This window comes from Pelodiscus sinensis, chromosome 11 (genome assembly GCF_052426305.1).
Source record: "Pelodiscus sinensis isolate ZL-2025 chromosome 11, ASM5242630v1, whole genome shotgun sequence".
NCBI lineage: Eukaryota > Metazoa > Chordata > Testudines > Trionychidae > Pelodiscus > Pelodiscus sinensis.
The window spans coordinates 9,571,731-9,596,525 of record NC_143062.1 but is presented as its reverse complement, the minus strand read 5'-3'; the positions used below and the strand labels follow the sequence as shown (position 1 = coordinate 9,596,525).

Genomic DNA, 24,795 nt, shown 5'->3' with positions numbered 1-24,795 from the left:
AGTCCTGCCTTTTTGCCAGCCCAAGAGAATTCCCTGCAAATGTCCTGTTGTGGAATGGTGGAGCAGGAATCTTCATTGTCATTGTGCCCCAGGGATGCAGCCATGGAAGCACAAAATCCTCTTTGGGGCTTCCCAGGATTAAAGCTCCGTAGAGTGCCTATTCTATATTTTAAGATGGCACTGATGTTGACGGGAGGGAGTTTTTATGGTTGGTAATGAGGCACGACATCCAGGCGGGTGATTCATTTGGCTGAGGTAAAGGAGGTGTTCAATGTGGGAAGACTTGGGGAATTTCTGAGGAGCACGTGGTTGGGGTTTAGTTCTTTTTTGGTGGTTCATCTTGTAGTGTACATCTGCGATCCATTCCAGCAGACGAGGGGTGAGTTCAGATAGGTCAGTGATAGCTATAAAGGCACTGCCTGTGTACATGGAGAGCTTTCTAGTCCAAGGTCCCTAGTTTGATCCAGGAATGAATTTACAGCTCCTGAGAGCTGCTGGGTTGATAGTTCTGGAAACTGACCCCCCCTAAGTATCCACCAAGCCAAAACAGCATGAGCAGCTGCAGCACAATTCTCCAGCCCCATTCCCTGCTATGCCCACATCAAGGGATGCAAGGTAGCGTCTAGAGTCCAGGCCCAGCTAGATTTTGCCTTCTCTGCTGAGACAGCTGTCAGGGTAGTGTCCTTTTTGAGTTGGGTCCCTGTCCAGAGGAAACTGGACTGTGCCCTTCCTGTGGAGAGCACCTCTTTTCTGGTGACCAGATTCACACAAACATCCTGGAGATGTCACACTGGTGATGTAACTTAGGAGTTCATGCTCTTGGCCTCAGTGCAGCTACCTTGGTGTGAAAATGCAGTGAAAGGGAACTCAGAACCCCATGAATCTGAGGTCTGGACGGTTCTTATCCCCTCATCCTCATGCTTCAGGATCATGGTTGCTCATAGTGCAATTGCCTCTGTCATTACCCAGTCCCTGTTTTCCTCATCTCTGTGCATGTTGGGACTTAACCCTCATTACCATGGTATCCAGGTGCTAGTGAATCAGGGCAGCATTCCCATTTCCTTTTTAGAGAAGGGGAACTGAGTCCCGGAGAGACTTGACCAATGTCACACAGAGCCTGTAGCAAAAAGGGGAATTTTTCAGTCTCCCAAGTCTCAGGCTAGTGGTCTAACCTCTAGACCATATTTCCTCCTATCTAGATCCATTCTCCCTCTCCCTCTCTCTTTTGTATAATTCAACTTGTGGAACTCCTTGCCAGAAGATGTTGTGAAGCCCAAGACTATAACAGGGTTAAAAAATGAGCTAGATACATTCTTGGAGGATAGGTCCATCAATGGCTATTAGCCAGCATGGTCAGGAATGGAGACCCTAGCCTCTGTTTGTCAGAAACTGGGAGTGAGTAACACTTGAGGATTCCCTGTTTTGTTCATTCCTTCTGGATAGTGGGCTGGATGGACTTTTGGTCTGACCCATTGTGGGCTTTTGTATGTTCTTATGATTGGTTGTTTTATGAGGGTGATTCTATCAGAGGGTATGTCTACACTACCCCGCTAGTTCGAACTAGCGGGGTAATGTATGCATACCGAACTTGCTAATGAAGCCTGGGATTTGAATTTCCCGGGCTTCATTAGCATAAAGCCGGCGCCGCCATTTTTAAAAGCCGGCTAGTGCGAATCCCGTGCCGCGCGGCTACACGCGGCACGGGCTAGATAGTTCGAACTACGTAGCCATTCCGAACTATCTGTACTCCTCGAATAGGAATAGGAAGCCTAGTTCGAACTACCTAGTTCGAGCCCTGTGTAGCCGCGCGGCACGGGGTTCGCACTAGCCGGCTTTTAAAAATGGTGGCGCCGGCTTTATGCTAATGAAGCCCGGGAAATTCAAATCCCGGGCTTCATTAGCAAGTTCGGTATGCATACATTACCCCACTAGTTCGAACTAGCGGGGTAGTGTAGACATACCCAGACTGAGCTAAAACATTTCCTGTGCAAGGCCCCAAGCATCTTGATGGGGATGTCTTGCAGATGCAGTTATTTTTTTGAGTATCCCTCATGGGGATTTGGTGCCTCCCAACTGATGGAAGAAGATTGTTGCTGCCATCATTCACTTACAGTGGGTGGCCAAGAGCTTGCCCTGTGCCAGCAGCCTGCCTTTACCCTGAATCTCTGGTGTCTCCAGGAAGCCATAATCTCATGCCTGCTTCTCGGGGCTATGCTTTAATTAACGCAGGTTGAATAGTTCCTAGCTCTAGGAGGAGTCCTGTTGATCTCAGCCCTTACTCGCTGTAAGTAACAGTTTCTTTAGTATCTTACATTTGTTAGCTCCATGACCACATTGCTTGGACAGCCCAGTGCAGTTGGCTGTTGGGTTCCTGGGTTCCAGAGTCTCATAGGCCACACAGTCTGTTCAGCTGGGTCCTTCCTTGGAGTTATCCAGACCATCCTAGGAAAGGGAGTCTGAGATTTCCATGCTTGTCAAACAAAACGTGTTTGTTCCCGTCCTTCTCCCCACACCTGTGTTTTCAGAAGTGTGTTTCTAGAAGTGGATCCCAGACACCCCGAGATGGTGGAGAACTGGCTGCAGAGTCACCCTGAACTGTCCCTCTCCATCTCTGCCACCCACAAGGACTTCTGTGGCAAGTAAGTGTTCTCTTTCAAGAGCTGTCCCTGGTCACGGCGCGTCCCAGTGCCTTTGAGCGGAGATTTTACAGCGGTGCTCCTCCTTGCCCCAGAGCTGTGCACACGCAGTGTCTACCCCTCAATGCTGTCATTGGTTGAGTAGCGTGTGCATGGCTCAGGGCTCCTCAGTTCCTTCCCTACCATTGCCAGCTGGAAACGGAGTGTAGCAGCTCTGCTACTTCAAGTTGCCTTTCTGCTTTAACTCTAACCTCTCTCTCTCTCCCCCCCCCCGGTTCTTAACACAGATTGTTTCTCCACTTATTTTTTCTTCATTTATTTAAAAAAAAAAAAACCTCCATTTTTACTTCCTCTTACTGCTATGCCTGGCTCCCCAGGGTTCAAGAGGTAATTCTCATGCCATGAGGCTTTCCCTATTTGAGATGTTCACTCGCAGTGTATATGCTACTTGGGGGTGTCCCATGTATCCCTAAAATGTTTACACTGTAATAAACTTAAGGCCAGGGCTCGGAAAGACTGCAAGCTGCACTTAAAGCTCCTGAAGGACTCCTGCAATTTACCGCTTACTGAGAGCTCCCTCCTGGACACTGACTTATCGCCAGGTCCAATTCCTAATTACTTAGTCCCCTCCAACCGCTTAGTCCCCACTTCCAGTGCAGAGGATGATGACAGCTAAGGCCACCAGTCCTTAGACTCTCCCTCCCCGCCCATTGCACTGGCACTTGGGGAGACATACAAACAGCTTCCACATGCGCCACAGTTTCCAACATGGTGGTCTCCTCCTTCGTTGGGGTCATCTAGGCCATTTCCCTCCCATTGGCCATCCTGAGGTACATGGGAACCCCATAAGAGGAGGCACAGCTCCTGGCATGCACCTAAGAGACAGGACACATTGGCACCTCCTACTGTACCTGGCGCTGAAGAACAGCTACCACTGGAAACAATACAGGAGCAGGCAGAGGAAGCTATTTCATCAGCTACACTTGACCAACTAGCTGCATTATCACAAGAAGACACCTTGCCTCAAACACCTGCATCCGCGGATAAAACTAAACCTTTTCAAGGTCTTTTTAAAAGAGTGGTGGATGAGCTCAGCATCATGCTGAAGGAAGTCTCCAAAACTCAGCATAAGCTCACTGATATTCTTCAGTCACTAGTGCTGCTTATGCATGCAGCCATCCTGCAACTAGCCAAAGCACACCTACCGGCAAGAAGATGGACTTGAAAATACGCCATTCCTGCAAAGGGTACTGAGTTCCTTTTCAAACACCCAGCAGCCAATTCTCTAGTAGTCGAGGCAGCCAACCAGAACATATAAGCAGCAACAGTTTCAGTCTGTCCCATCCGGACAAGGACAAAAACCGCATGGACTCCTTTGGCCGCAAAGTTATATTCTTCATCCGCGCTACAATTCAGAGTGGCAAACTATGCGGTGCTCCTGGCGAAATACGATCACAAAAACTATATGAAATTAAATTCCTTTGTTGAACACATTCCAGATGAAGAGAGACCAACAGTACCAGGCTCTGAATTCTGAAGGCCAGCTGATCTCTTCAAGCTGCATTCGACATAGTGGACACATCAGCTAGGTCCAGAGCCCTTGTTATGTGCTATATTTCATGGTTCTCTTCCTCTCCCTTCCCAGAAGAGAGCCAAACCGCAGTTGAAGCCCTGCCATTTGAAGGAGATAAAATCTTTGCAGCAAGCACCACCGAGGTGCTGCACTCGAAGGATTCCCATGCCACACTCAGGTCATTGGTCACCCAGACACTTCATACAAAAAAGAGGCAATAAAGGTATCAGCTGTCTCAGCGCCCACGATATTACACACATCGGCAACAGTTGTTGGTACGATACATGTGCTCAGCGCTGGAGGCCTAGAGCCCAGCAACGTCCCGCCCCCAGCATCAGCAAATTGGCCCATCGAAATGAGTGGTCAACTGCATACGATTATGCTACCAGTAGAAACAAGTCCTTATGAGTCATCAGGGCACACTGCACATGTGCTGTTTCCACTTCCTCTGCCTTCCGAGGCTATGCACCCATATCTGACATTTACATGGCAGCCACATGGGCATCATCCCTCACACTTGTTAAACGTTACACACTTTTATAAGGCCCAGCAGTGGACACTAGAATGGCCAGAGCGATCGTGTCCGCAGCCTTTTTGCCTCCTTGAAGTCCCAAGCATTCTGTACTGCTTCACAGTCACCTGAGTGGAGCACCCACAGGGGACATCTCTCAGAGGAGACGAGGAGGTTGCTTATCTGAGCAGTAACTGGTGTTCTTCGAGATGAGTGTCCCTATGGGTGCTCCACAATCCACCCTCACCCCCTCTGCTTTGGAACTGTATCTTACTCCATTGTCGAGAAGGAACTGAGGAGCCCCGAGCTTAGGCACTACTCAACCAATGAGCGCTTGTGGGGCAGACACTGTGCATGCGCATCTCTGGGTGGCGGGGGGAGCACTGCTGTAAAATCTCTGATCAAAGGCTCTGGGACGCATCTTGGCAGGGGTGGAGCACCCACAGGAACACTCACCTTGAAGAATGTCAGTTACTGCAGAGGTGAGTAACCCCCCTTCTCTCTTCCTCCGACTGGTCCCTCTAACTTTGTGCAGTGAAATCCAGCCCTGGGTACAGCGTCACCAGGTTAGCGCATTCCCTCCCTAAACACCTGCACCCTTCAAATTCCTCAAACTGCCAAGTGTTCCCAATGCTCCTTAATATTGACATGATCTAATGGGATTATCCTCCATGGTTAATAAATTGTGGCTTTATGTGGTGGGTGTGGATTCCTACTCTCTGGCAAAACGTAATGCCCTGTTCATTCTTGTCTCCAACAGGCCAAGGTTCCTACACATCCAGAAACATAAAGCAGGTGACAGCAGCAACAAGAAGGACTTTGCTTGTCCCAGCGTGCATCTCCCTTGAGTTTCTTGCTGAGTCATCTGCTGGAACTCTGCATGGTAACAGGAACCTGGCCTTCCACTGCATTTCTCAGCCCCTGAGCTCTGCCGATGGTCACTGGGGCATCCATTGCTGGTAGAGGATTTCACCTGGAGACCACCAGAAAGGGGGTTGGGGCCTGAGTTTGCAGAGATGTTGGTTTCCACAAATGGTCGAGCAGAGATTATTGGCTCATCAGTGTGAGCAAGAAACAGATATGGGAACCTACCATGGAGGGAATCACAATTGCCAGCATCTCATTTTGTTGGAGCTGCAAATGCATATGATAAAAATACAACTTCTCCAAGCAGCGGATGGCACTTTTAGCTCGTAATGAACAGCCTAGGCCTTGCCTTGGAAAAGGAACTCAAGGCTGGTTGGTAGGTTTGTTTCTTTTCCTTTTTTTAAAATTTAATCTCCACTTTCAAAGCCTACGAATTCTTTTGGCTGCTGGGATCAGAGAGTCCAGAACTAATGCTCCAGAGTCATTTCCATCCCAGCAGCCCCTGGGGCTCCCAAGTGATCATCCCATGACAAAGCAGCGAGTGCAGCCCTCCAACAACAAGCCAGCATGCACGGTCTTGCCTTGCTGAGTGACCGTTTCGTAACACACTGGCACATGTGCAGCCATTATTCCAAATGAGCAGCGCTCTGCAGCTCAGACAACGGGATCCATAAGGGAACACTTTGTGAGTAGGGTGTGGGATGAGCTTAAACCTGAATTTAGTGGCAATTGACTCCTTTCTTTGGCAACTCTTGTGTTAGACAGGAAGGGGAACGTCTTGTATCTGAAGACTTGAGAACTGTGTTTAGAAAAAGTAGCTCTTTCCGGCATCCTTGGTTTGTTCCCAGCATCCTGGTACCATTGGTCCCCAGTTCTATAGGCCTGGAAGAAAAGCTTCTGATATCCAGTTGGCGCTGGCTGTGTACACAACACCTCACACATTGTGAATGCTACGGGTAAAACCAGCGCGGCATGTTCCATCGCTAAAATGAGCCTCAGTTCAAACCAGCACACACACAGATTGCTGGGTAAAGAGTAAAATAGCACTTTTACATTGTAGCAGTGGGCCTGACTCAAACCCCGTGGTCCACATGCCCCATCAGATACCACCTAGCTCCAGTGTTACGGGGAGATGTGATTTGCCTGAGATCACCCAGCAGGTCAATGGCTTAGCCTGGAAGAGCAGCCAGGTCTCCTGGCTCCACAAACAGTACAGCTGGAATAGCGAAGGCCTATTTCCTTGTTCGGTTTTATCAGGGGAAATGACTCAGGCAGTAGAGAGACCTGGAAGAGCATGGGGAGAATTTACTGGAGAGCCAGAGCAGTCTCTATAAACGATAGAAAGACTTAAAGACAAGTTGCTTTCTGGTTTCATAGTCGGAAGCTCCTTTCCTGGCCGGAAAAGAAATAGCCAAGCCAAGGAGCCTGAGCTGATCTCAGAGGAAAGCTGAGAGAGGCAATCAGAATGGACTGTACACCTGTGGGATAGAAATACTCATCTGGTGACCTCTGCAGTCTCAAGAGGATGCGCTGCTGAAGGATCCTGCGAGGCTGGGCTGTGAGTGCCTGGCCAAACACTCGGAGGCTGCCTCTGTGCTGCCCCCAACATGCCTCAGCAAATACGCATGGGAAAGTGCCACCAAATTCCAAGGTCTTGACTAAACAGCAGTGCACACTAACCCTCCTTCACACTGCACCGGTTCCACAGTCCCGCCCCTTCACCCTTGCCTGCTTCTTCAATCTCATTTCCCCTCTGGAGCCTGGTGCAGATTTGCAAGTGCACCTGAGCCCTGACCGATGTGCAACACCCAGAGCCCACTCCACCATCACTCACAGCCTAATCTTTACTTTGCTCCCACTGTTGCCCATTGCACAGCCATGTCCCAGGCTCCCCCCATCTAGTGATGCTGCCCCTGGTTTTTGGCTTGGGCAATGATGGTTGGCATTGGTTCAACCCCATTCTAGCTGAGAAGATTCCTAGCAGTTTTGCAGGCCAGCAAGGGAGAGACCAAACTGCTCAGACAGGGCTTTGTAAAAAAAACAAAAGCAAAACACAACAAAAACCAACTTGTGCCACCTCCACTGAGAGCTGGAACTGTCTTTTGAGGCAGAGTTTAAACTAGACTCTGCAACGGGTGTGGCCAGGAAATGGTACTGATCTGTGGAGCATAGAGAGCCTGCAGTTCACTCCAGCGGGATTTTTGAAAGCATGATGTAATGGCTGGGTAATTTAGTGATTAGAAGAGTCTTAAATGCCTTCAGTCCAGAACAAACTTCCCCTGTTCGGGTACATGGCAAGGAGCAGCATCCTTTTCCTCTGAATCACTGATTATTGGCCTTAGCAGAGAGCAGGATACTGTACTAAGTAGGGTCATGGTCCAGTCCTACAGGGCAGCTGCTGTCTCCCAACATTCGCCTCTCTTAGAAATCTGATTACGTCACAGCCTTCGTGCTGCCCTGCAGTTCCCTGGTACAGAAGATCATGTGACACTACTAACCTTTTCCCTCTCCCAGGAGGCTCAGTTCACTTGCCAGCCCTTCCCAGCTCCAGTAACCTGTTTGCCTGGCATGTTCCACAGCACCTGATTTCTGCCTTTGGGCAAACTCTTTTTGGTGCATAAGCTTTTCAGAACATACTAGTTGTGGCAGCTCTGATGGAGCTACTGACATTCCCCCATTTCTGCTTTCCCAGAGGGCTGGGCAGCTCTCCACCCCATCCCACGCAAACATGTCAACTGTAGGGTTTGACATTAGCTCTCAGAGGAGTTTGAAGTTGCTTAATGAAGCTACAAGTAGGCAAACATTTCTGCCTACCCTTTTACCTAATCAAATAACTTTGTGGGGCTCGTTCTGTGTTACGTGGCACAAGCAGTAATTCTTTGGAGTGTTATCAAGGAAGCGGCTTATTTTTCTGACCCAAAATTTGCAGAGGCTTGTTTGTTTGTTTGTTTGTTTTGTGGAGGTTGGTGGTTGTGCTTTTTAGGGGCTGTTGATGTCTCTGCTGGGATCATTTCCTCGAAAAGAGGTTACAAACCATGTTGTCCTGTAGGTGTCACTATAGTCTCAAGCACAGCTGTATTGTTTTTGACCCATGCAGGAAGTTACCATGAAGAGCCAGAACGGTTCTGGTTGCTGAGGGGTTTCCAACCCTCCCGGATTGTCCTGGAGTCTCCAGGAATTAAAGATTAATATTTAATTAAAGTTTGTCATGTGATGCAATCTCCAGGAGTACATCCACCCAACACTGGCAAGCGTTGCTATAGGATTGTTATTTGTTTCAGAGTCTCCCTGTTTTCTGAAAAGCCAGTATTACGAAATACAGGCGCTGTCTTTGTTTACTGAATTGTAATCCAGATACTATCATGATGAGGGCAATTTGAGCACCTGACAGTCCTGTGAGTGAGGAAAAGTGCTGTCATCTGTGTCTTACACATGAGCAACTGAGGCACATATGTGCCTCACTCTGGCATCTGCATGGCCAGATCTCTCGTCAGACCTGACTGGAGATCTGCAGCAGGCTTGTGTAAAGCAAGCCCGTGCTCTGCAGACGTATCGAAGGACAGAGGTTCTCAAACTTTTTGGCCCGTGACCCACCCTACTCAACGCAGACCTTTCTATGGATCACCAGCCAAACACCCAAGATGACAAAATGGGTGCAGGAGCGGGCTGAGGGTAGAAAGTGCAGGCGGGGGAGAGGGAGGGTTCAGTGGGAAGATGAGTGTGATGAGGTGCAGGGTCTGAGCATGAAGAGGGTGGGGGCTGCTTACCTGGCTTTGTGCCTCATGCTGCTCCCATTGGCTGTGATTCCAGCCAATGGGAGCTGTGGGGAAAGCCTCCAGGAGAGCAGCTTCCAGCTGTGGGGAGGCGGAGTAGCAGTGCAGGAAGCCGCTTCCTTCCCTGGCAAGCTAGATCCAGCTGGTAAGTTCTCCACCCCACTTCTTGCCAGCACTGGTGGGAGATAGGAGTGAGCCCCAAGCCTGCGTCTACCTGCAACTGAGGACACACTTTTGAGAACTACTGCTGTAGGAGATGCCTACTTCCTATGGTGATGATGGGCCTATCAAAGGTGCCTTTGGTAATACAGCTGGAGTTGATTACAAGGGTTGAGTAAGGCTAAGATTTTGTCATGGAATCCGGTTTTCAGGGATTTCCATAACATTTTCTACTTCAGCCCTGGGTGCTGGAGCTATCAGGCCTCACAGGTCTGAGCCGCTGGGGGCGTCAGGGTGGACTCTGGCACTCTCAGCAACTATAGGCAGCAAGGTGCACCTAGAAGCCCCAGCAGCAGTGGATTCTGGACTCCCCTCCCTCCCTCCCTATTTTGTCACAGTTTTAGTAAAAGTCAGGGACAAGTCACGGACTTGGGTGAACTTTTGTTTACTGCCCATGACGTGACTGTGACTTTTACTAAAAATAGCTGTCACAAAATCTTTATCTTAGGGATAAAACATTTGAAGAAAGAGTAAGAACCAACCCAAATCTCTCTGCTTTCTTTTTGAAGTTTGAAAAGTTGTGTTTAATTTTGTTTAAAAGGCCTTTTCTGTGCCCAGCTGCGCTCCAGGCTGGGTCCAGAGGCAGGAAAACTGAAATACAGTGAGATAAACTGTCCTTGCATGGCCAAACCAGGGAGTGCTTGAAATCTCAAAGTCTTCTCTGGCTGGGCTGCCAGCCCAGTATGTTTCAGAGGGTTTGGACACTCTTTGGATGGGCATCTGGACTGTCAGATACTTCTCCGATCTGAGGTGGGCCAGAGGTACAGTCCTGATGATTGCCTGTTCTGTTCATTCCCTCTGGAGCTCCTGGCATTGGCCTCTGTCGGCAAACAAGACACGGGGCTAGATGGGCCTCTGGTGTGATGCAGTGCGGCCGTTCTTACGTTCCAGTTCCTTAACGTTGAAACTGCCTGCAACTCCCCCACTGGGAGGAATTTCTGGAGGTCTTAGGGCTGGTGTTAGGAACACAGCCAGGACATGCTGTGCACTAGCTGTCCCCAGCTGGCAGGCTTTCCTTCTGAGACATGCCAGGTGGCTAGGGTTACCTCCAAGGCACTACCATGTGCCGTGGCTGGGGACTCACGGAGCAATAACCAGCTGCTTCATGCCTCACTCCTGGATCGCTAACTATACCAAGCACATTTTGGCTACAGCAGAGAATCTGCTTCTTGAACCTCTTTCAGGTTTGCCCTTTGCCAGAAATGTGTCTTTCATCTGCACCTGCTAATGATGAGAGAGTGCTTTACAGGTTGCTTCTTTTCCTCCACTGGCTGCAGCTGGGCCCTGAGTACCCCACAATTCCAAGGCCAGAAGGGGCACTTGTGATCATCTAGTCCAGGGGTGTCCAAACTTTTTTCAAAGAGGGCCAGATTTGATGAAGTGAACATGCGTGAGGGCCGACCATTTTGCCTGACATTCTTTGAACCATTAAAATTAAATGCAAATTAACTATTTTATGCAACGTTTATTGCAAACAGCATACTTTTCATTTCGTCACATGGATGACAAATCTAAACAGGTATTAAATCACTCTGCCTTTCATATCTGAAGGCCAGATGAAAAAAAAATCCAGGAAGCTGAAATATATGTCAGGAACATTGTAAAGTACATTACATATTATTGGTAATAAAGATTGTCTGTCAACTTTTAAGTTCAAAAAATATGAACAGGAACATAACACCAAGTATATATGTTGTGTCCAAATATATTTATAACTGATTTAGACCAACTGACATTAACTGAGATTTTACAATGTATTCATCTCAATACATTTGGATTCGTTGGGGGCCATAAAAGATAGATATTGCCAAATTACCTGTGGGGCCGTATTAAACCGCAACACGGGCCGCAATTGGCCCGCGGGCCGGACTTTGGACATGCCTGATCTAGTCTGACCACCTGCATAGCACAGGCCAGAGAACATCTCCAAAATATACCCTCAAGCTGAGCCCTTAGAAAAATGTCCTGTCTGTTTCAAACATTGTCAGTGATGGAGGTTTCACCACTCTTGGTAGGTTGTTCCAATGGCTTATTGCTCCCATAGTTAAAAACATACACTTTATTTCCAATCTGAATTTGACTAGCTGTTAGCTCATGCTAGACATTTCTTTGCTAGGCTGAAGAGCCCAGTGTCAAATACTCATTCTCCTTGTAGGAACTTAGACTACAATCCGGTCATTGCCTAACCTTCTCTTTGTCAAGCCAAATAGATCGAGCATCTTGAGTCTATCACTGTAAAGCAGGTTAAGCATGTTTCTAATTCTTTAGCCATTCTCATGGTACTCCTGTGAATGCTCTCCCATTTATCAGCAGCCTTTATGATTTGTCAGCACCAGAACCAGACACAGTATTCCGGCAGCAGCACACACAAAACCTCTCCACACTTCCTTGAGTTTCCCCATTTGTGTGGCACACTGGGAGTTCATGTTCAGGTGATCATTTACCATAACTCCCAGATCTTTTTCAGAGGTCCAGATAGGGTCCCCCGGCAAGTAAGTATGGCCCACAGTCTTTGTTACTAGATGTATACCAAGCAATCCAGGTGGCTCAGCATCAGTGAATTGTCCTAGTCATTATTTACCACTTCCCCAATTTTTGTGTCGACTGCAAACTTTATTATTGGTGACTGTTATGTTAAATTGCACAGGGTCAAGAACCAATCCCAGTGGAATTGCGCTTGAAATATAGCCACTTGATGGTCAATTCCCTATTTGCATTCATATTTTGAGATCAGTCACTTTTAACCCATTTAATGTGTAGCACATTAATTTTATATCAGTCTAGTTTTTTAATCAAAACATTGTATGGTACCAAGTCAAACACCTCACAGAAGTCCAAGTCTGTTGAGTGAATACTCTTACCTTTATCAGCCAAGCTTGTTATATCATCAGATAGAGATAGCAAGTTTGATAAGATGTATTTTCCATAAACCCATGCTGATTTGCATTAATTACTTTCTCCTTCTTTTAGTTCTTAGTTCTATTAATTGAGTCCTCCGTCAGCTGCTCCATTATCCTGCCTGCAATCCATGTCAGGCTGACCAGCCTATAATTACCTGAGTCATCTTGCTTGCCCTTTTCAAAAATAGGTACAACTTCGGATTTCTTCCCTTCTTCTGGAACTTTTCCAGTGCTCCAAGACTTATTAAAAATCTGCATTAACAGTCCAGTGAGCTCTTCAGCCAGCTCTTCTAGAACTCTTGGCTGCAAGTTATTTGGACCCGCAGAGTTAAAAACATTGATATCAGCCACCCTGTCTATTTAAACATGTCTATCTTTGGTAGCCTCTGTGTATCATTGACCAGCTGTGATCAGCAGAGCTGCATTCAGAAAGGCACAGAGTCGCATAATCCAGTTGCTGAATTTTTAATTCGTTAATTTTTTTCCATGCCATCCTATTAGCTTTTGACTTTCTACATTATTGTCCATATTGCTGTAGGCTTACAAAAATACTGTGTGCCAGAAAAGATGGGAACCAAAACACATGCTGTGCCAATCAGGTGAGGGTCAGATCAGAGGAGGTCTGGTTAAAGAGTGCTAAACATCCGTGTTTGTAATGTGACAGGGCCCCTAGCTCATTGAAATGCCTAGTTTGCAGTTTCATTCAGGTGTCTGCTTTCTTTAAAAGTCCAGCCTTTTTCTAAGCAGGTTGTTGTGCTGTGTTTCAGTGCTCAGACAGGGACTATGCTGGAGAACAGATTGTGGCTTTAAGTCATTAACCACTGGCAGCAGCTCCCCGATGTGAGGGTTTTGAGCCTTAGTGGGCCGTGCCACACCCAGGAAGAGGGTGCAGCTTGCATTCCCCATCCCCTCCAGATGGCACAGAAGCAAGACCTGGCCATTGGCCTTTTCTTTGTTTCCTTTGTGAAGTTTAAATCGCCCGCCTGCCTGCCCTAGGGTTGACGGAGATCAAGGGGAGAGGGATGATGGTTATTGCACTCGTCTGGCACTCAGTGAACCTAGATTCAGTTTCTTGCTACTCCAGAGGCTCCGTGTGTGACCTTGGGCAAGTCACTTAGGGTATGTCTACACTACCCTCCTAGTTCGAACTAGGAGGGTAATGTAGGCATACCGCACTTGCAAATGAAGCCCGGGATTTGAATTTCCCGGGCTTCATTTGCATAAGCGGGGAGCTGCCATTTTTAAAACCCCGCTGGTTCGAACCCCGTGCAGCGCGGCTACACGGGGCTCGAACTAGGTAGTTCGAACTAGGCTTCCTATTCCGAACTACCGGTGCACCTCGGAACGATGTAGGAAGCCTAGTTCAAACTACCTAGTTTGAGCCCCGTGTAGCCGCGCTGCACGGGGTTCGAACCAGCGGGGTTTTTAAAATGGTGGCTCCCCGCTTATGCAAATGAAGCCCGGGAAATTCAAATCCCGGGCTTCATTTGCAAGTGCGGTATGACTACATTACCCCGCTAGTTCGAACTAGCGGGGTAGTGTAGACATACCCTTAGACTTTCTGTGCCTCAGTTGCCCCAGTTGTACTGTGGGTATAATGGCTCTGCCCTGCCATACAGGGATGTTGTTAGGGAAAATACATGAAAAATTGGAAAGCGATAGGCTACTATGATACCTAAGGGCATGTAAGAAACTTTTATAGACAGAGCAAAAGGGCCATGCCTCTACCTGTTAACTACTTTCCCTTACTGCATGTCTATACAAGGCAGGGCATAATCTAACCCTCATGAAATAAAAACATTTCCTGTGCTTCCCCAAGTGCACCCTGCTGGAGAGGTGGGGTTATGAATGGACCATGGTGATTGCTGTGTGGCTTCCCAGAAATGTTTTGTATGCCAATGTAAAACCAAAGGATGTGGGAGCCAGTTGTCTTGTTACCACCTGCGTTTCTCAAACAATTATCTTTCTGTAAGCGCATGAGAGTACAACATGCAGACATAAGCCAGCCTGCTGCTGAGTGCTGAGAAAGCTGAGCCTACATCCTGTTCGCAAAACAGTGGTGTTTTTACAGTACATAACTGGTTTTTGTAATATCTCAGTATAAATAACCGTGGAGAGGAGTGCTGGTATGCAGTGTGGTCTCTCTAGCAGCCATGTGTGGTTATAACCAGACAAGTAACAATGTTGACTGGTACCTTCTGACCCCATCTCCCTGCTTACCTACACAAGCCCTGCCTTACTTTGGTTACCCCTGCCCATGCAGCCATGTAATAGGACAGTGAGCTACAGTCTCTTCTGCTCCACACACCATAACCAACAAAGGCATCAGCTGACTTTCAGTTCCATGGTCTCCCTCACTGGTGAGGCTGATAAATAGCCAGAATCAGGTTTGGCGCTGCCCCACAGTCAATTAGAACATCTGCCACTTGACTTACATGCAGGACATGATGTCTGGCATAAGCAAATAAATGTACAGCAATATGCAGGCATTCGTATGCACCTTACAGTGGGTAAATACGGCCCTGAAGGTTTGATGCCTTATGATGTGGATCAGGGGAGACTGGTAAAGAAGGACATGGGGAGGGGGGCACTAGTCATATAACTCTCCCACCCCCATGATTCCCCGCATTAACCAGGGGATGGCTGGGACAGTGCTACAGCCCTGCCCCTGCCCTGCCTCTTCCCACTCCTGCCCCACCCTGCCTTTTCCCTCAAGCCCCCTCCTCTGAGAGATGTGGCCCATGGGACTAGTTGGAGAGAGAGGGGGCTGGCAGCAGCAGCACAGGTCAGGTCCCCCTGCACTCACCAGCAGCAGCAGCAGGAAATGGCGTGATGTAACCCTAGTTCACTCTGTTCCCCAGGCTCTGGGGCATCATTCTGCTTCCTGCCGGTGAGTGCAGGGGTGCTCCAACCCCTCCCACCAGTGACACAGCTCAGGGAGTGAAGCCACGTTGCCCCTCTTCTCCTCTGCCAATGAGTGTGGGGTTGGGCCTGACCCTTGCTGCCAGCATCAGGCCCCTCCCACTAATCCCCCGAGGGCTCTGGCGCCTTACCCCTCCCAACCGCTGGCCCCTGGCCTCCCCCTCGCCACATCGTCAGTGATGTGGGTTAGTGCCTGAAGGTTCCAGTTGAGGGCAAGGTTCCATTGCACTAAGCACATGTAACGAGAGGTGATCCCTGACCTAAAGACAAATGAGAGAAGCCAAAAGCGCAATGGGACTGCAAAGGGAAGTGACTTGCCCAAAGTCTCCCAAGAGCATGGCCAGTCCAATGGCCTGCCTACTGGATCAGCCTTCGGGCTCTTTGTTAGACCAGTGCATCTGGGTACTCCTTGCCATTTGTCACCTGGGACGTACTACTCTGGGATGATGATAGTGCTGTGGGAGCAGGAGAACCCCTGTCTTACTCCCCCTTTTTTTAGGGAAACTGGGAGCATCGGTGACGTGTTGAATAGCTAGCTTCACCACATCCCTTGCTCTCAGAATTAACCCTAAGAATGCCATTTACTGCATGGATTGCTGTGAGAGCCACTGCCAAATGCCAGACAGGCAGAAAAGGGAGCACGTTTTGTCACGTGTTGAAGGGGAAAGGAACAGGTGGTTAGAGCTAGGGACATGGTCAGTAAAGGGAGAGGCCAAACCGCTGTAGGAAACAGTGGCTGGTCCAGCATGTTAGGGGGTTGGAAGGAAACGCTGGCTGAAATGGTACATTAGGGGTTTGGAAAGAAATGTTGGCTGATACAATGAGTTAGGGGCTTGATATTTAGGGTTGGCCTGGAGTCTGCAGGAATTAATGATTAATCATTAATTAAAGATTGTCAGGTGATGAAAATCCCAGAAATACTGCCAACCAAAATGGGCAACTCTAAATGTATTCCTTCTCTGCTTCCCAGCAATGATGGGGGAAGGGCTCTGGGTCCCACAGACTGCTGATCGGAGCTAAGCACCCCTCCCTCCTTTTAACACCAGCTGGCAAAGGGTGTGCAAAGGAGGAAACCAGTCCTCTCGGCCTGTAAGACCGGCAGCTTGGCCCAGGTTTTATACAGGGAGAGCCCCGGGGCGGCACAGGGCAGCATTGTGGCGGGGTGGTATCTACCATTTCCATGGGATCAGCAAAGACACAGAGCACTGTTTGACGCAGGTGTTTCAGTTTCTGTAAATATTGCATTGTCAGCATGGCTCCTGTCAGGCAGCATGGGGCTCTGTGGGTAACCTTTTCTCCCCAGGGACCCCCTTGTCCTCAGTGATGTGGTTTCTTGAGCAGTCTCCTTCTGGCAGACTGCTATGATTGCTAAGCCTCATGCAAATGCACCTCTCCTTAGATTACTTTGTTACACCTCCTTTGCCAGCTTCTGCACCACTTGTGTCTTGGCTCAAAGCTCTGTTGCTTGGCTCAAAGCTCTGTTGTGAGCTCTCTGGAGCACAGACTGTCTCTGTGCATTGGTTTGCTTGCATCCTGCCTAATACACTAGGGCCCCGTGTTGGGGATCATCAGGCTCCAGGCTCGGCTGTCGTAGAAGTAGTAAATAGCGATACCCCAGCAGAAGCCTGGCATCTCCACTGTCCATTCTCAGTGCCTGTTACGGTTTGTCTGAGGGCCGTCCACAAGGCTGCTGGCGCTGTTGCCTCCCCTGGTGTCTAGAGAGGCTTGCAGACATTGCAACATTCCCAGCTGTCATTTGAGCTGCGATTAATTAGTGATGTTTGCATGGTGCCGTAGATGTTCCAGGACCAAATCCAGAACAAGTGTATTTGGCTGCAACTTCTACTTCATATCTGCATTTGGCCCCCAGCAGTCTGAAGTAACTACCATGCTATTGTTTTTGAACACGTCTGAGGACTTGCTCTAGCCAACCTCACTGACATCCTCCTTTCCACACTTCCTCTGCTTATCTAGAGTGGCTTCTTTTCTCTCTCTGGCTGGAAAGCCTGTTTCTTACTGTGAGCTGGGGATAAGAGATGGGACATGGGCAGGTGCTTTAAAAGGCACTCATCCTTAGCGGGAAAACAGCCTCTAATCCCTCATTCAAGACTGGAACTCAAGGGCTTCTGATCCCACAGTGTGAGCTCCTGCTCTCGTCAGGCCTTGCACTAGTGAATTCTGGCTTTTGCCTGGGTATTTACCACCCCTCCCATGGCTGCTCGTAGCCTAAACCTAATATCCCAGACAGGAGCAGGACAGGTGGAAATCATCAGGGAGAGAGGGGCTGCTACTGCTGCAGCTGAGGGATTCCTGCCCACCCCTGAACGGGATGGCTCTGCTCTGCAGAGGTGTGTGCAGGGCATTGAACATTTTCGTTTCAGGCACATGACACATGTGAAATGTGCAACCTCCCACACCAAGGGCGTGACCGTTCCTGGGTAAAGTGTGACCGTTCCTGGGTAAAGGGAGCTCAGAGTTGCTGCTGCTTTGGTGGTGGCTGGGAGCAAGGAGAAGGCAGCTGGTTCGCATGCAGGGAAGAAAGGCAGAGGACAATTACAGTAGGGCGGTTTCCTCTTACAGGCGAGGGGGCCTAAAGGCCATCCCGTCCCATCGTGTGCCATGGCCCTTTAAGAGGCTGGGCAGTCTGACTTCATATATGAAGGCTTCATGAGGTGGCCCTGGGGGGCCGTCATGCTGCCTCCCGCTTGCCCTTCCTTAGTGGAACATGTGGCCCAGGCTTCTGGCGACGATGTAAAGGGCCCCTGGCTCCAAGTACCACTGCAGTGGCTGGGTGTCCCAGGCTCTTTTCAGTCTCCGGGTCCCAGGGCAACTGCCCCTTTAGCTATTGACTCAAGCAGGCCTGAGGGGCAGTTAGTGGCTTCCCAAGAGGAGGAATGTTGGCCAGGCTCACCTGCAGCCCCAGGCCTGCCTGGAAAGGGCTGCACCGGAGCAATCTCCCCACCATCACAAAACCCTGCCCTCATTAGTGGTTGCCAATGACTCCAGTGATTGCTGCTAGTTTGGGGGTCACTTTAGTGCTTGTGAAAGTGCGACACTCTCAGTGCTGTTTGGGACGGACACAGCGCCACACAGCTTTGCCACTGCAGCTCCATCGCTCCCTGCTGGTCTAGTTCTGGGATCTTCCCCCATCGCAATGCTCTGCTAGTGCACTTCAGTCCCCTCCTCCCCACTAGTCCAGGCCTTGCTCTCTTTCCCTCCCCCATCAGCTCTGCTGATTCGCTGCTACTTGCTCTGTAACAACCCTTGCTATTCAGGTCTTGGATCCCTACATAAGTACCTGAGCCCTTACCCTAGGCATCAGTTCCTGCAGCGTGTCCTTAGACACATTTGTCCAATGCTCCTCGCTGCTCCGGGTTTCCTCCAGCAGAGGGTCTGGCAACTGTGCCCCAGAGAGGTTGTGGTAGGAACATACTAGACGTAGACAACCATTTCTGTACAGAGTCAGGATTGAGGCCTGGGTCCCAATGAAAGTCTGGGGCACACCGCTCCCTTGCATCAGCCATCTCTCCTCTGCCCTCCCCCATGTGTTTTTGTGCTGCGGGTCATGCCTCCTGCCTGCCCTGGTGCTGGTTCCTGTCAGGCAGCTGCGAGAAAAACGCTTGTTATCCTGTGCCAGGAGCAAACTGTTTGGGTTCCTTGTGCCCCTCACTTGGAGAGGAGGCCATGTGCTCTCGCTCCAGGAATGTTTCAGAATCACGGTATCTCGGAACTCAGGGAAGTGGAGAACATAGAGGACTCTGGCCCTCTCTTCCCAGGCTGCCTACAGATACGGCCCAAACAAGCAGGACAAATGTGTTCCAGAAGGTGAAATACAAGGATGGCCAGAAAGCTGCAGATGCTTAGGAGGCTGTGGTAATTGCTAGACCAAAGAGTTTCCTTTCCTTTCTATGCCTTGGGGATGAATGTGGGGTAATTTAATGCTTGGATCTTGGGTCTCTTGTTTGTTGCTGATATAGAGAGTGTTGCTTCTGAAGTTACCTTTCACTGATGATCACTTTTATTCAAGAAAGGCCCAGGACAGTTATAGCTGGTAGAATAGCAGGTCTGGACTGAGGTGCATTGGCACAGCTGGGGCAGGAACCAGGATTAACATAGCAAGGGCCTGCAGATGCTTTGGTAGTGCTACGGTGCAGCTCTGGACTCGGATGGCTGGGCAGACGAGGTTTTTGTAGTGAAAACCATTCCATTTTGTGATGGGATTCTCAGGGTGCATCTTGGAACCATGGGACCTCTGTGCCCCCTTTAACTCTCCAGCCTAGGCTGTCTCTGACAGTGCTTTGCTAGTGACAAGCAGCAAACTCCTCTGGTCTTTGGTATCACTCAGCACAACAGCATGTGAAGCCCAACACCCAGCCAGACTGCATGGATGCTCCCAGGCCACTCATGAATCATGCAGACAGGCACCAGCCAGTTCCCCACCAGATCTGCACCTCAGGAATATACTAACCTGCGCTGCTTAAGTCAAGCAGTGCAGATTTATTAACTGGTTTACTACTTTGTAGATGGAGAATGGCTGTTCACCAACCTTTGTAAGCCACTGAACAAATTTACCAAACACTTCAGGAAAACTCACTGGTAAAGATAAACAGTGCGGCTGCGTCTAGACTGGCAAGTTTTTCCACAAGAAAAACTTGCCAGCTGTCTACACTGGCTGCTTGCATTTGCGCAAGAACACTGACGATCTAATGTAAGATTATCAGTGTTCTTGCGCAAATACTATGCTACTTCCGTTCGGGAAAAAGCCCTCTTGCGCAAATGCATTTGCGCAAGAGGGCCAGTGTAGACAGCTAAAAACTGTTTTGCGCAAAAAAGCCCCGATGGCGATTGGGGCTTTCTTGCACAAAAACGCATCTAGATTGGCACGGACGCTTTTCCGCAAAAAGTGCTTTTTTGCACACTTGTGTGCGGCTCGTTTGATTTTTCTGCACACTTGTGTGCGGCTCGTTTGATTTTTCTGTGGTCAGTGACCCTTGACCCTAAAAAGGTTCCCCACCCTGATGTAGACCATCCCTGACAGGTGTTTGTCTATCCTGCTCTTAAAAATCTCCAATGATGGAGATTCTACAGCCTCCTTGGGCAATTTATTCCAGTGTTTAACCACCTTGACAGGAAGTTTTTTCTAATGTCCAACCTAAACCTCCCTTGCTGCAGTGTAAGCCCACTGCTTCTTGTCCTATCCTCAGAGGTTAGAGGGAATAATTTTCCTCCCTCCCCCTTGCAGCTTTGAGGTATTTGAAAGCTGCTATCATGTCCCCACTCAGTCTTCTCTTTTCCAGACTAAACAAATCCAATTCTTTCAGTCTTCCCTCATAGGTCATGTTTTCTAGACCTGTCATCATTTTTGTTGCAAAAGAATTACTCCTCATGTCTTGCCTACAACACTCCTGTTAATACACCCCAGAATGATGTTTGCTTTTTCTGTTGACTCACATATAGTTTGTGGTCCACTATGACCTCCAGATTCCTTTCTGCAGTACTCCTTCCTATATAGTCATCTCATATTCCTATATGTGCAACTGATTGCTTATTTCCCTCTAAGTGGAGTTCTTTGCATTGGTCCTTATTCAATTTCTTCCTATTTATTTCAAACCATTTCTCCAGTTTGTTAGATTAATTTGCATTATAATCCTATTTCCAAAGCACTTGCAAACCCTCCCATCTTGGTATCATCTGCCAACTTTATAAGTGTGAATCTCCTCTGTTGGAGTCTTCAGTCTTCTCAGACTACATCTACACTACAGCCCAGATGATGCTCTGAGACTGATCCACCGGCAATCAGTTTAGCAGGACTAGTGAAGGCCTGACAAACTGATCACAGATCTCTCTCCTGTTGTCCTCGTTATTGTAGCCCAGACTAGAAGAGTAAGGGAAGTTGATGGGAGAGTTTTTCTTGTGAATCCTCCACAGTAAAAGCCCTGGGGTAACTGAGCTTAAGGTACATTGACTCCAGCTACGTTATGCATGCATTGGGAGGTGTGTAACTTAAGTAAAGTTTCTACTGTAGTGTAGACATAGACTCAATGTCATTGATTGCAGCATAGATGCAGACAGGAGAAAGGCCAAGCATGGAGCCCCCGTGGTCTCATTTATACCCTCTGTCCCAAGTGTTTGGATAATGCAAGTCCAGGCATGTCTGGTGGGCATTGCTGAGTCCCGGGTAAGGTTGAACAATTCCTCTGGTGTGTCCTCAGTCAGGTGAGTCACTGAATTGTAGCTCCCCTGTGCTGGACAATGGCTGCAGATGGTGGTTTTGACACCCCACCCAGGCATTGGTTACTCCCCTTGTTGTCTCTGGAGTCCTAATATGTGTCTGATTCCCCAGTTAGCAGCATGTTTTACTGACAACCATTCAACCCAATCTCATAACTTCATATGTACTAACAACAGACCTATTTAAATAGGAAACTGACTTTTAGCAGCTAACACAAAATGAGGAATATGGCCCATATGGGGCTTACAGGGAGCTCCTGCAAGGCACAGAATGTCACACGTGTCTCGTCTCATTTTGCACAAGACATCACAACACATCCATACTTTAAAACTATACAGAATCTTGGGGAAGCTTACATCGTGCCTGCATGTTCTGGCCTGGCCTTACCCAGCCAGGGCTGCCCGTTTCTCTCTGCTATAAATCTTTTTCAATGATACCAGTGGCATAGGGGACTCCCTTGTGCCAGAAGGAAGGCTGATCTGTCAGGTAAAGACCTGCAGTAAGGAGGAATGGAAATGCCAACAGCTAGATAAGAGGGAGCCACAGTTAGGGAAAAGGTGGCAGCAGCTGAGTCGAGGCTAATGTATAATAATAAAACCATAGGTTCCACTGCTTGGACTAGGGAGAAGTGCACGGGGTGAACCAGCCTATAGGAGCAGCTGCTGAGCCTACTCAAATAAAATAGCCCAGGACTTGTTCCCAGGAGTGTGCTCAACCAGATTCACAAAACAGCATTTGTTCTTTGTTGCCCTTTTCAGGAATGCAAATTTGGGTTTGAATAATAGAAGAAGTTTTTTTTCCTTCCTCAGCCTCTGTTCAGAATTTAACCAAATCCAAGCAGGAAAATGTGTTTACTTGTCTTTAGATGACAGTGGATTTATTAGCACTTATTAGCAACCTTTCGGTTTTCAGCAAAAAGTTTTTTGTCCCAGAGTTGCCACTGAGTGAAAGTTATATTTCTGGGTTGCGGCCAGGGAAGGAAACCTTGGATGCGTTCAGTCAGCAAGTCCCAGTGGTTTTTGTCCTGGTGGCAGCCCCATAAACCTGTCCCCTACTGGGAGCTTTCTTCCAGAACCAGTGTGAGTCCCCTTAAAATTAGAATCAGAGGGCCTGGATTAGTTCTTGGCAAAAGTTGTTGGTGTTGGGCCTGCAGTGAAGCGGCATCCACAGTATGTAAGTATTCATTGCACCATTTTTCTTTTGGTTTTGACTAAAAGCAGATGTTTCAAACACCAGTAGAAAGCTAATTCTCAGAAGAGATTAAGTGCAGAGGATAGGGGATTGAAATTCAGGAGACGTGGGTAAAACTTTGGCTCTATTTGAAGTCTACAGGCGTTTATCGCTGTGATAGATTTCCCCCCTCCACATAATTAACTTCAGTGGGGCCAGACTTTTACCCTCGGTTTCTGTTTTGTACTGCTCTGCAGTGTGACATTCAAAATGTCACTTCACCTCTGTGCCCCCATTTCCACATCAGTAATGGGTTAGGAGACTGATTGTTACCCACCTTTGTGAAGCATTTTGCAGTCTGTCGAGGAAAGGTGAGGTGCTGTAAGTGCTGGCTGGGGAGCTGATAGCCTCCGCGAGCCCTTGGGTAAGGGAGGGCCCTGGCTCTTCTCCCAGAAGGGACAGGGCCTCGGGTGGAAGGGGTGGAGCTAGGAGCAACCACCCCTCCGTGCCTCCTGGAGCACGGTGTGCCCATCTTCAGAACTGCATGGAGCACATGGTGCAGCGCTCCAGTAGTGATTTAAAGGGCTCAGAGCTCCAGCCGCTGCCTGTGGGGCAACTTCCACCTTTGCCCTCCTCCAAACCCCGTTTCTGCACCTGAGTGCTGGGAGCAGAATTAGAGGGGCTGGGAATGTCGTGCGAGCCCACTGGCATGTGACTGCAGACCTGAGGCACTTAGATGTGGTTCAGCTAAACACCCACACTCGGGATTCCATCCAAGTGACTCTTCAGACTTTTTGCAGTTTGCCCTATTTTCACCTTCCTAAGTGGCAACCTTTGGCAGTGAAACAAAGTGCAATGACGGACTGGGAGCGTGAGGGTGTAACAGATAGGGATGTGCCTGGGTAACCAGTTAACCTTTAATGGGTGATGCCTATCGGGTAATGGTTAAACCAGTACCCGGGAGCAGCCCACTGTGGTCAGAGGGTTGCTCCAACCCCACCAGGCCTGGGCAGGCCAGAAGTGGCAGCCCCTCATGGAGCCAGCAGAGCCCCACCCTCACCCCCGGGCTGGAGTGGCCCCCTCTTGTATCCACTTTAATTGGTTAACCAATTAAACGTAGCATTTAACACTCTCTTTAAACAATCAACCAATTAAATGGGATTTTACATCATCTGTTAGAGATTCCTGGGAAGAAAAGCTAAGGCTTCACAAAAACCCACACAGTGGTGGAGTGCAGAAGCTTGGCTTTGAAAATGATACCTCACAAGGCATACTGTGTACACAACGGATCCTAATTGTATGACGGGGTGAATTTGGGGGGTTCCCAAGTATTGCTCTGAGGTACAGAGTAGGGATGTAGCAACTAATTGACTAGTTGACTATCCAATAAGCAAAAGCTTATTGGATAGTTGACACACTAGTCAACTAATTGCTTCCCTTCCCACCCTCCCTGCTGCCTCTATCAGAAAGAGGCAGTGGGGGGTGGATCCAGGCAAGCCAGGGGCTGCATCCAGCCCTGGGCCTGAGGTTCCTCACCCCTGGTTTAAGAGATGTGCAACTAAGCACTGACCCAGAGGGTGGCAGGAGCATTGCAAGGGAGGCTGGAGGCAAAGTTGTTCATCTGGCAACAATCGGCTTTTCCCTTGGTTTATGCTAAAAGTCATTTTGCAGCTCTGCTTAATTTTCTCTTCCTTGCATGCTTCTGTGACTCATGAGCAGACACAAGGTATGTGGTCTCTTGCCTGATGCTGACTTCGCAGTAAGACAAATTACATAAGCAAAGCAGTTTAAAAGTTGCCATTAGTGGCTCATATAAGCCAGAGGGAGAGATGCTAAGGGAGAAAGTGACTATTCTGCACCCGCAAGGGGCTTGGGGGAACACAAGAATTCTGGTGGTAACGCGTCAGGGAGAAGTGTAATCTGGCCTTGTTGGCCTTGGTTTTCACCATGTCCCTGAGTCATATTGTCTCCATGTTTTCTAAAGCTCTTTCT

General features: G+C 48.7%; 1 protein-coding gene across 5 annotated transcripts in view; it reads left to right on the top strand.

The window, feature by feature from the left end:
• HEMK1 (HemK methyltransferase 1, mitochondrial release factors N(5)-glutamine) overlaps nt 1-24,795 on the top strand; it is a 67,552-nt gene that overhangs the window by 33,050 nt on the left and 9,707 nt on the right. The window contains exons 11-12 of one of the 5 annotated variants that reach the window (XR_003090219.3): nt 2,526-2,639; nt 5,481-5,519. The exons of 1 other annotated variant lie outside the window; for it this stretch is intronic. Coding sequence is in view for 3 of the 4 variants with exons in the window: in XM_025187007.3 (XP_025042792.1) it covers nt 2,526-2,639; nt 5,481-5,568 (202 nt within the window). In the remaining variant the exon portion in view is untranslated. Of the gene's footprint in view, nt 1-2,525; nt 2,640-5,480; nt 13,609-24,795 lie in introns of those variants that run through there. 3 more of the 5 variants (XM_025187005.3, XM_025187007.3, XM_006127627.5) reach the window with 3 other exon arrangements.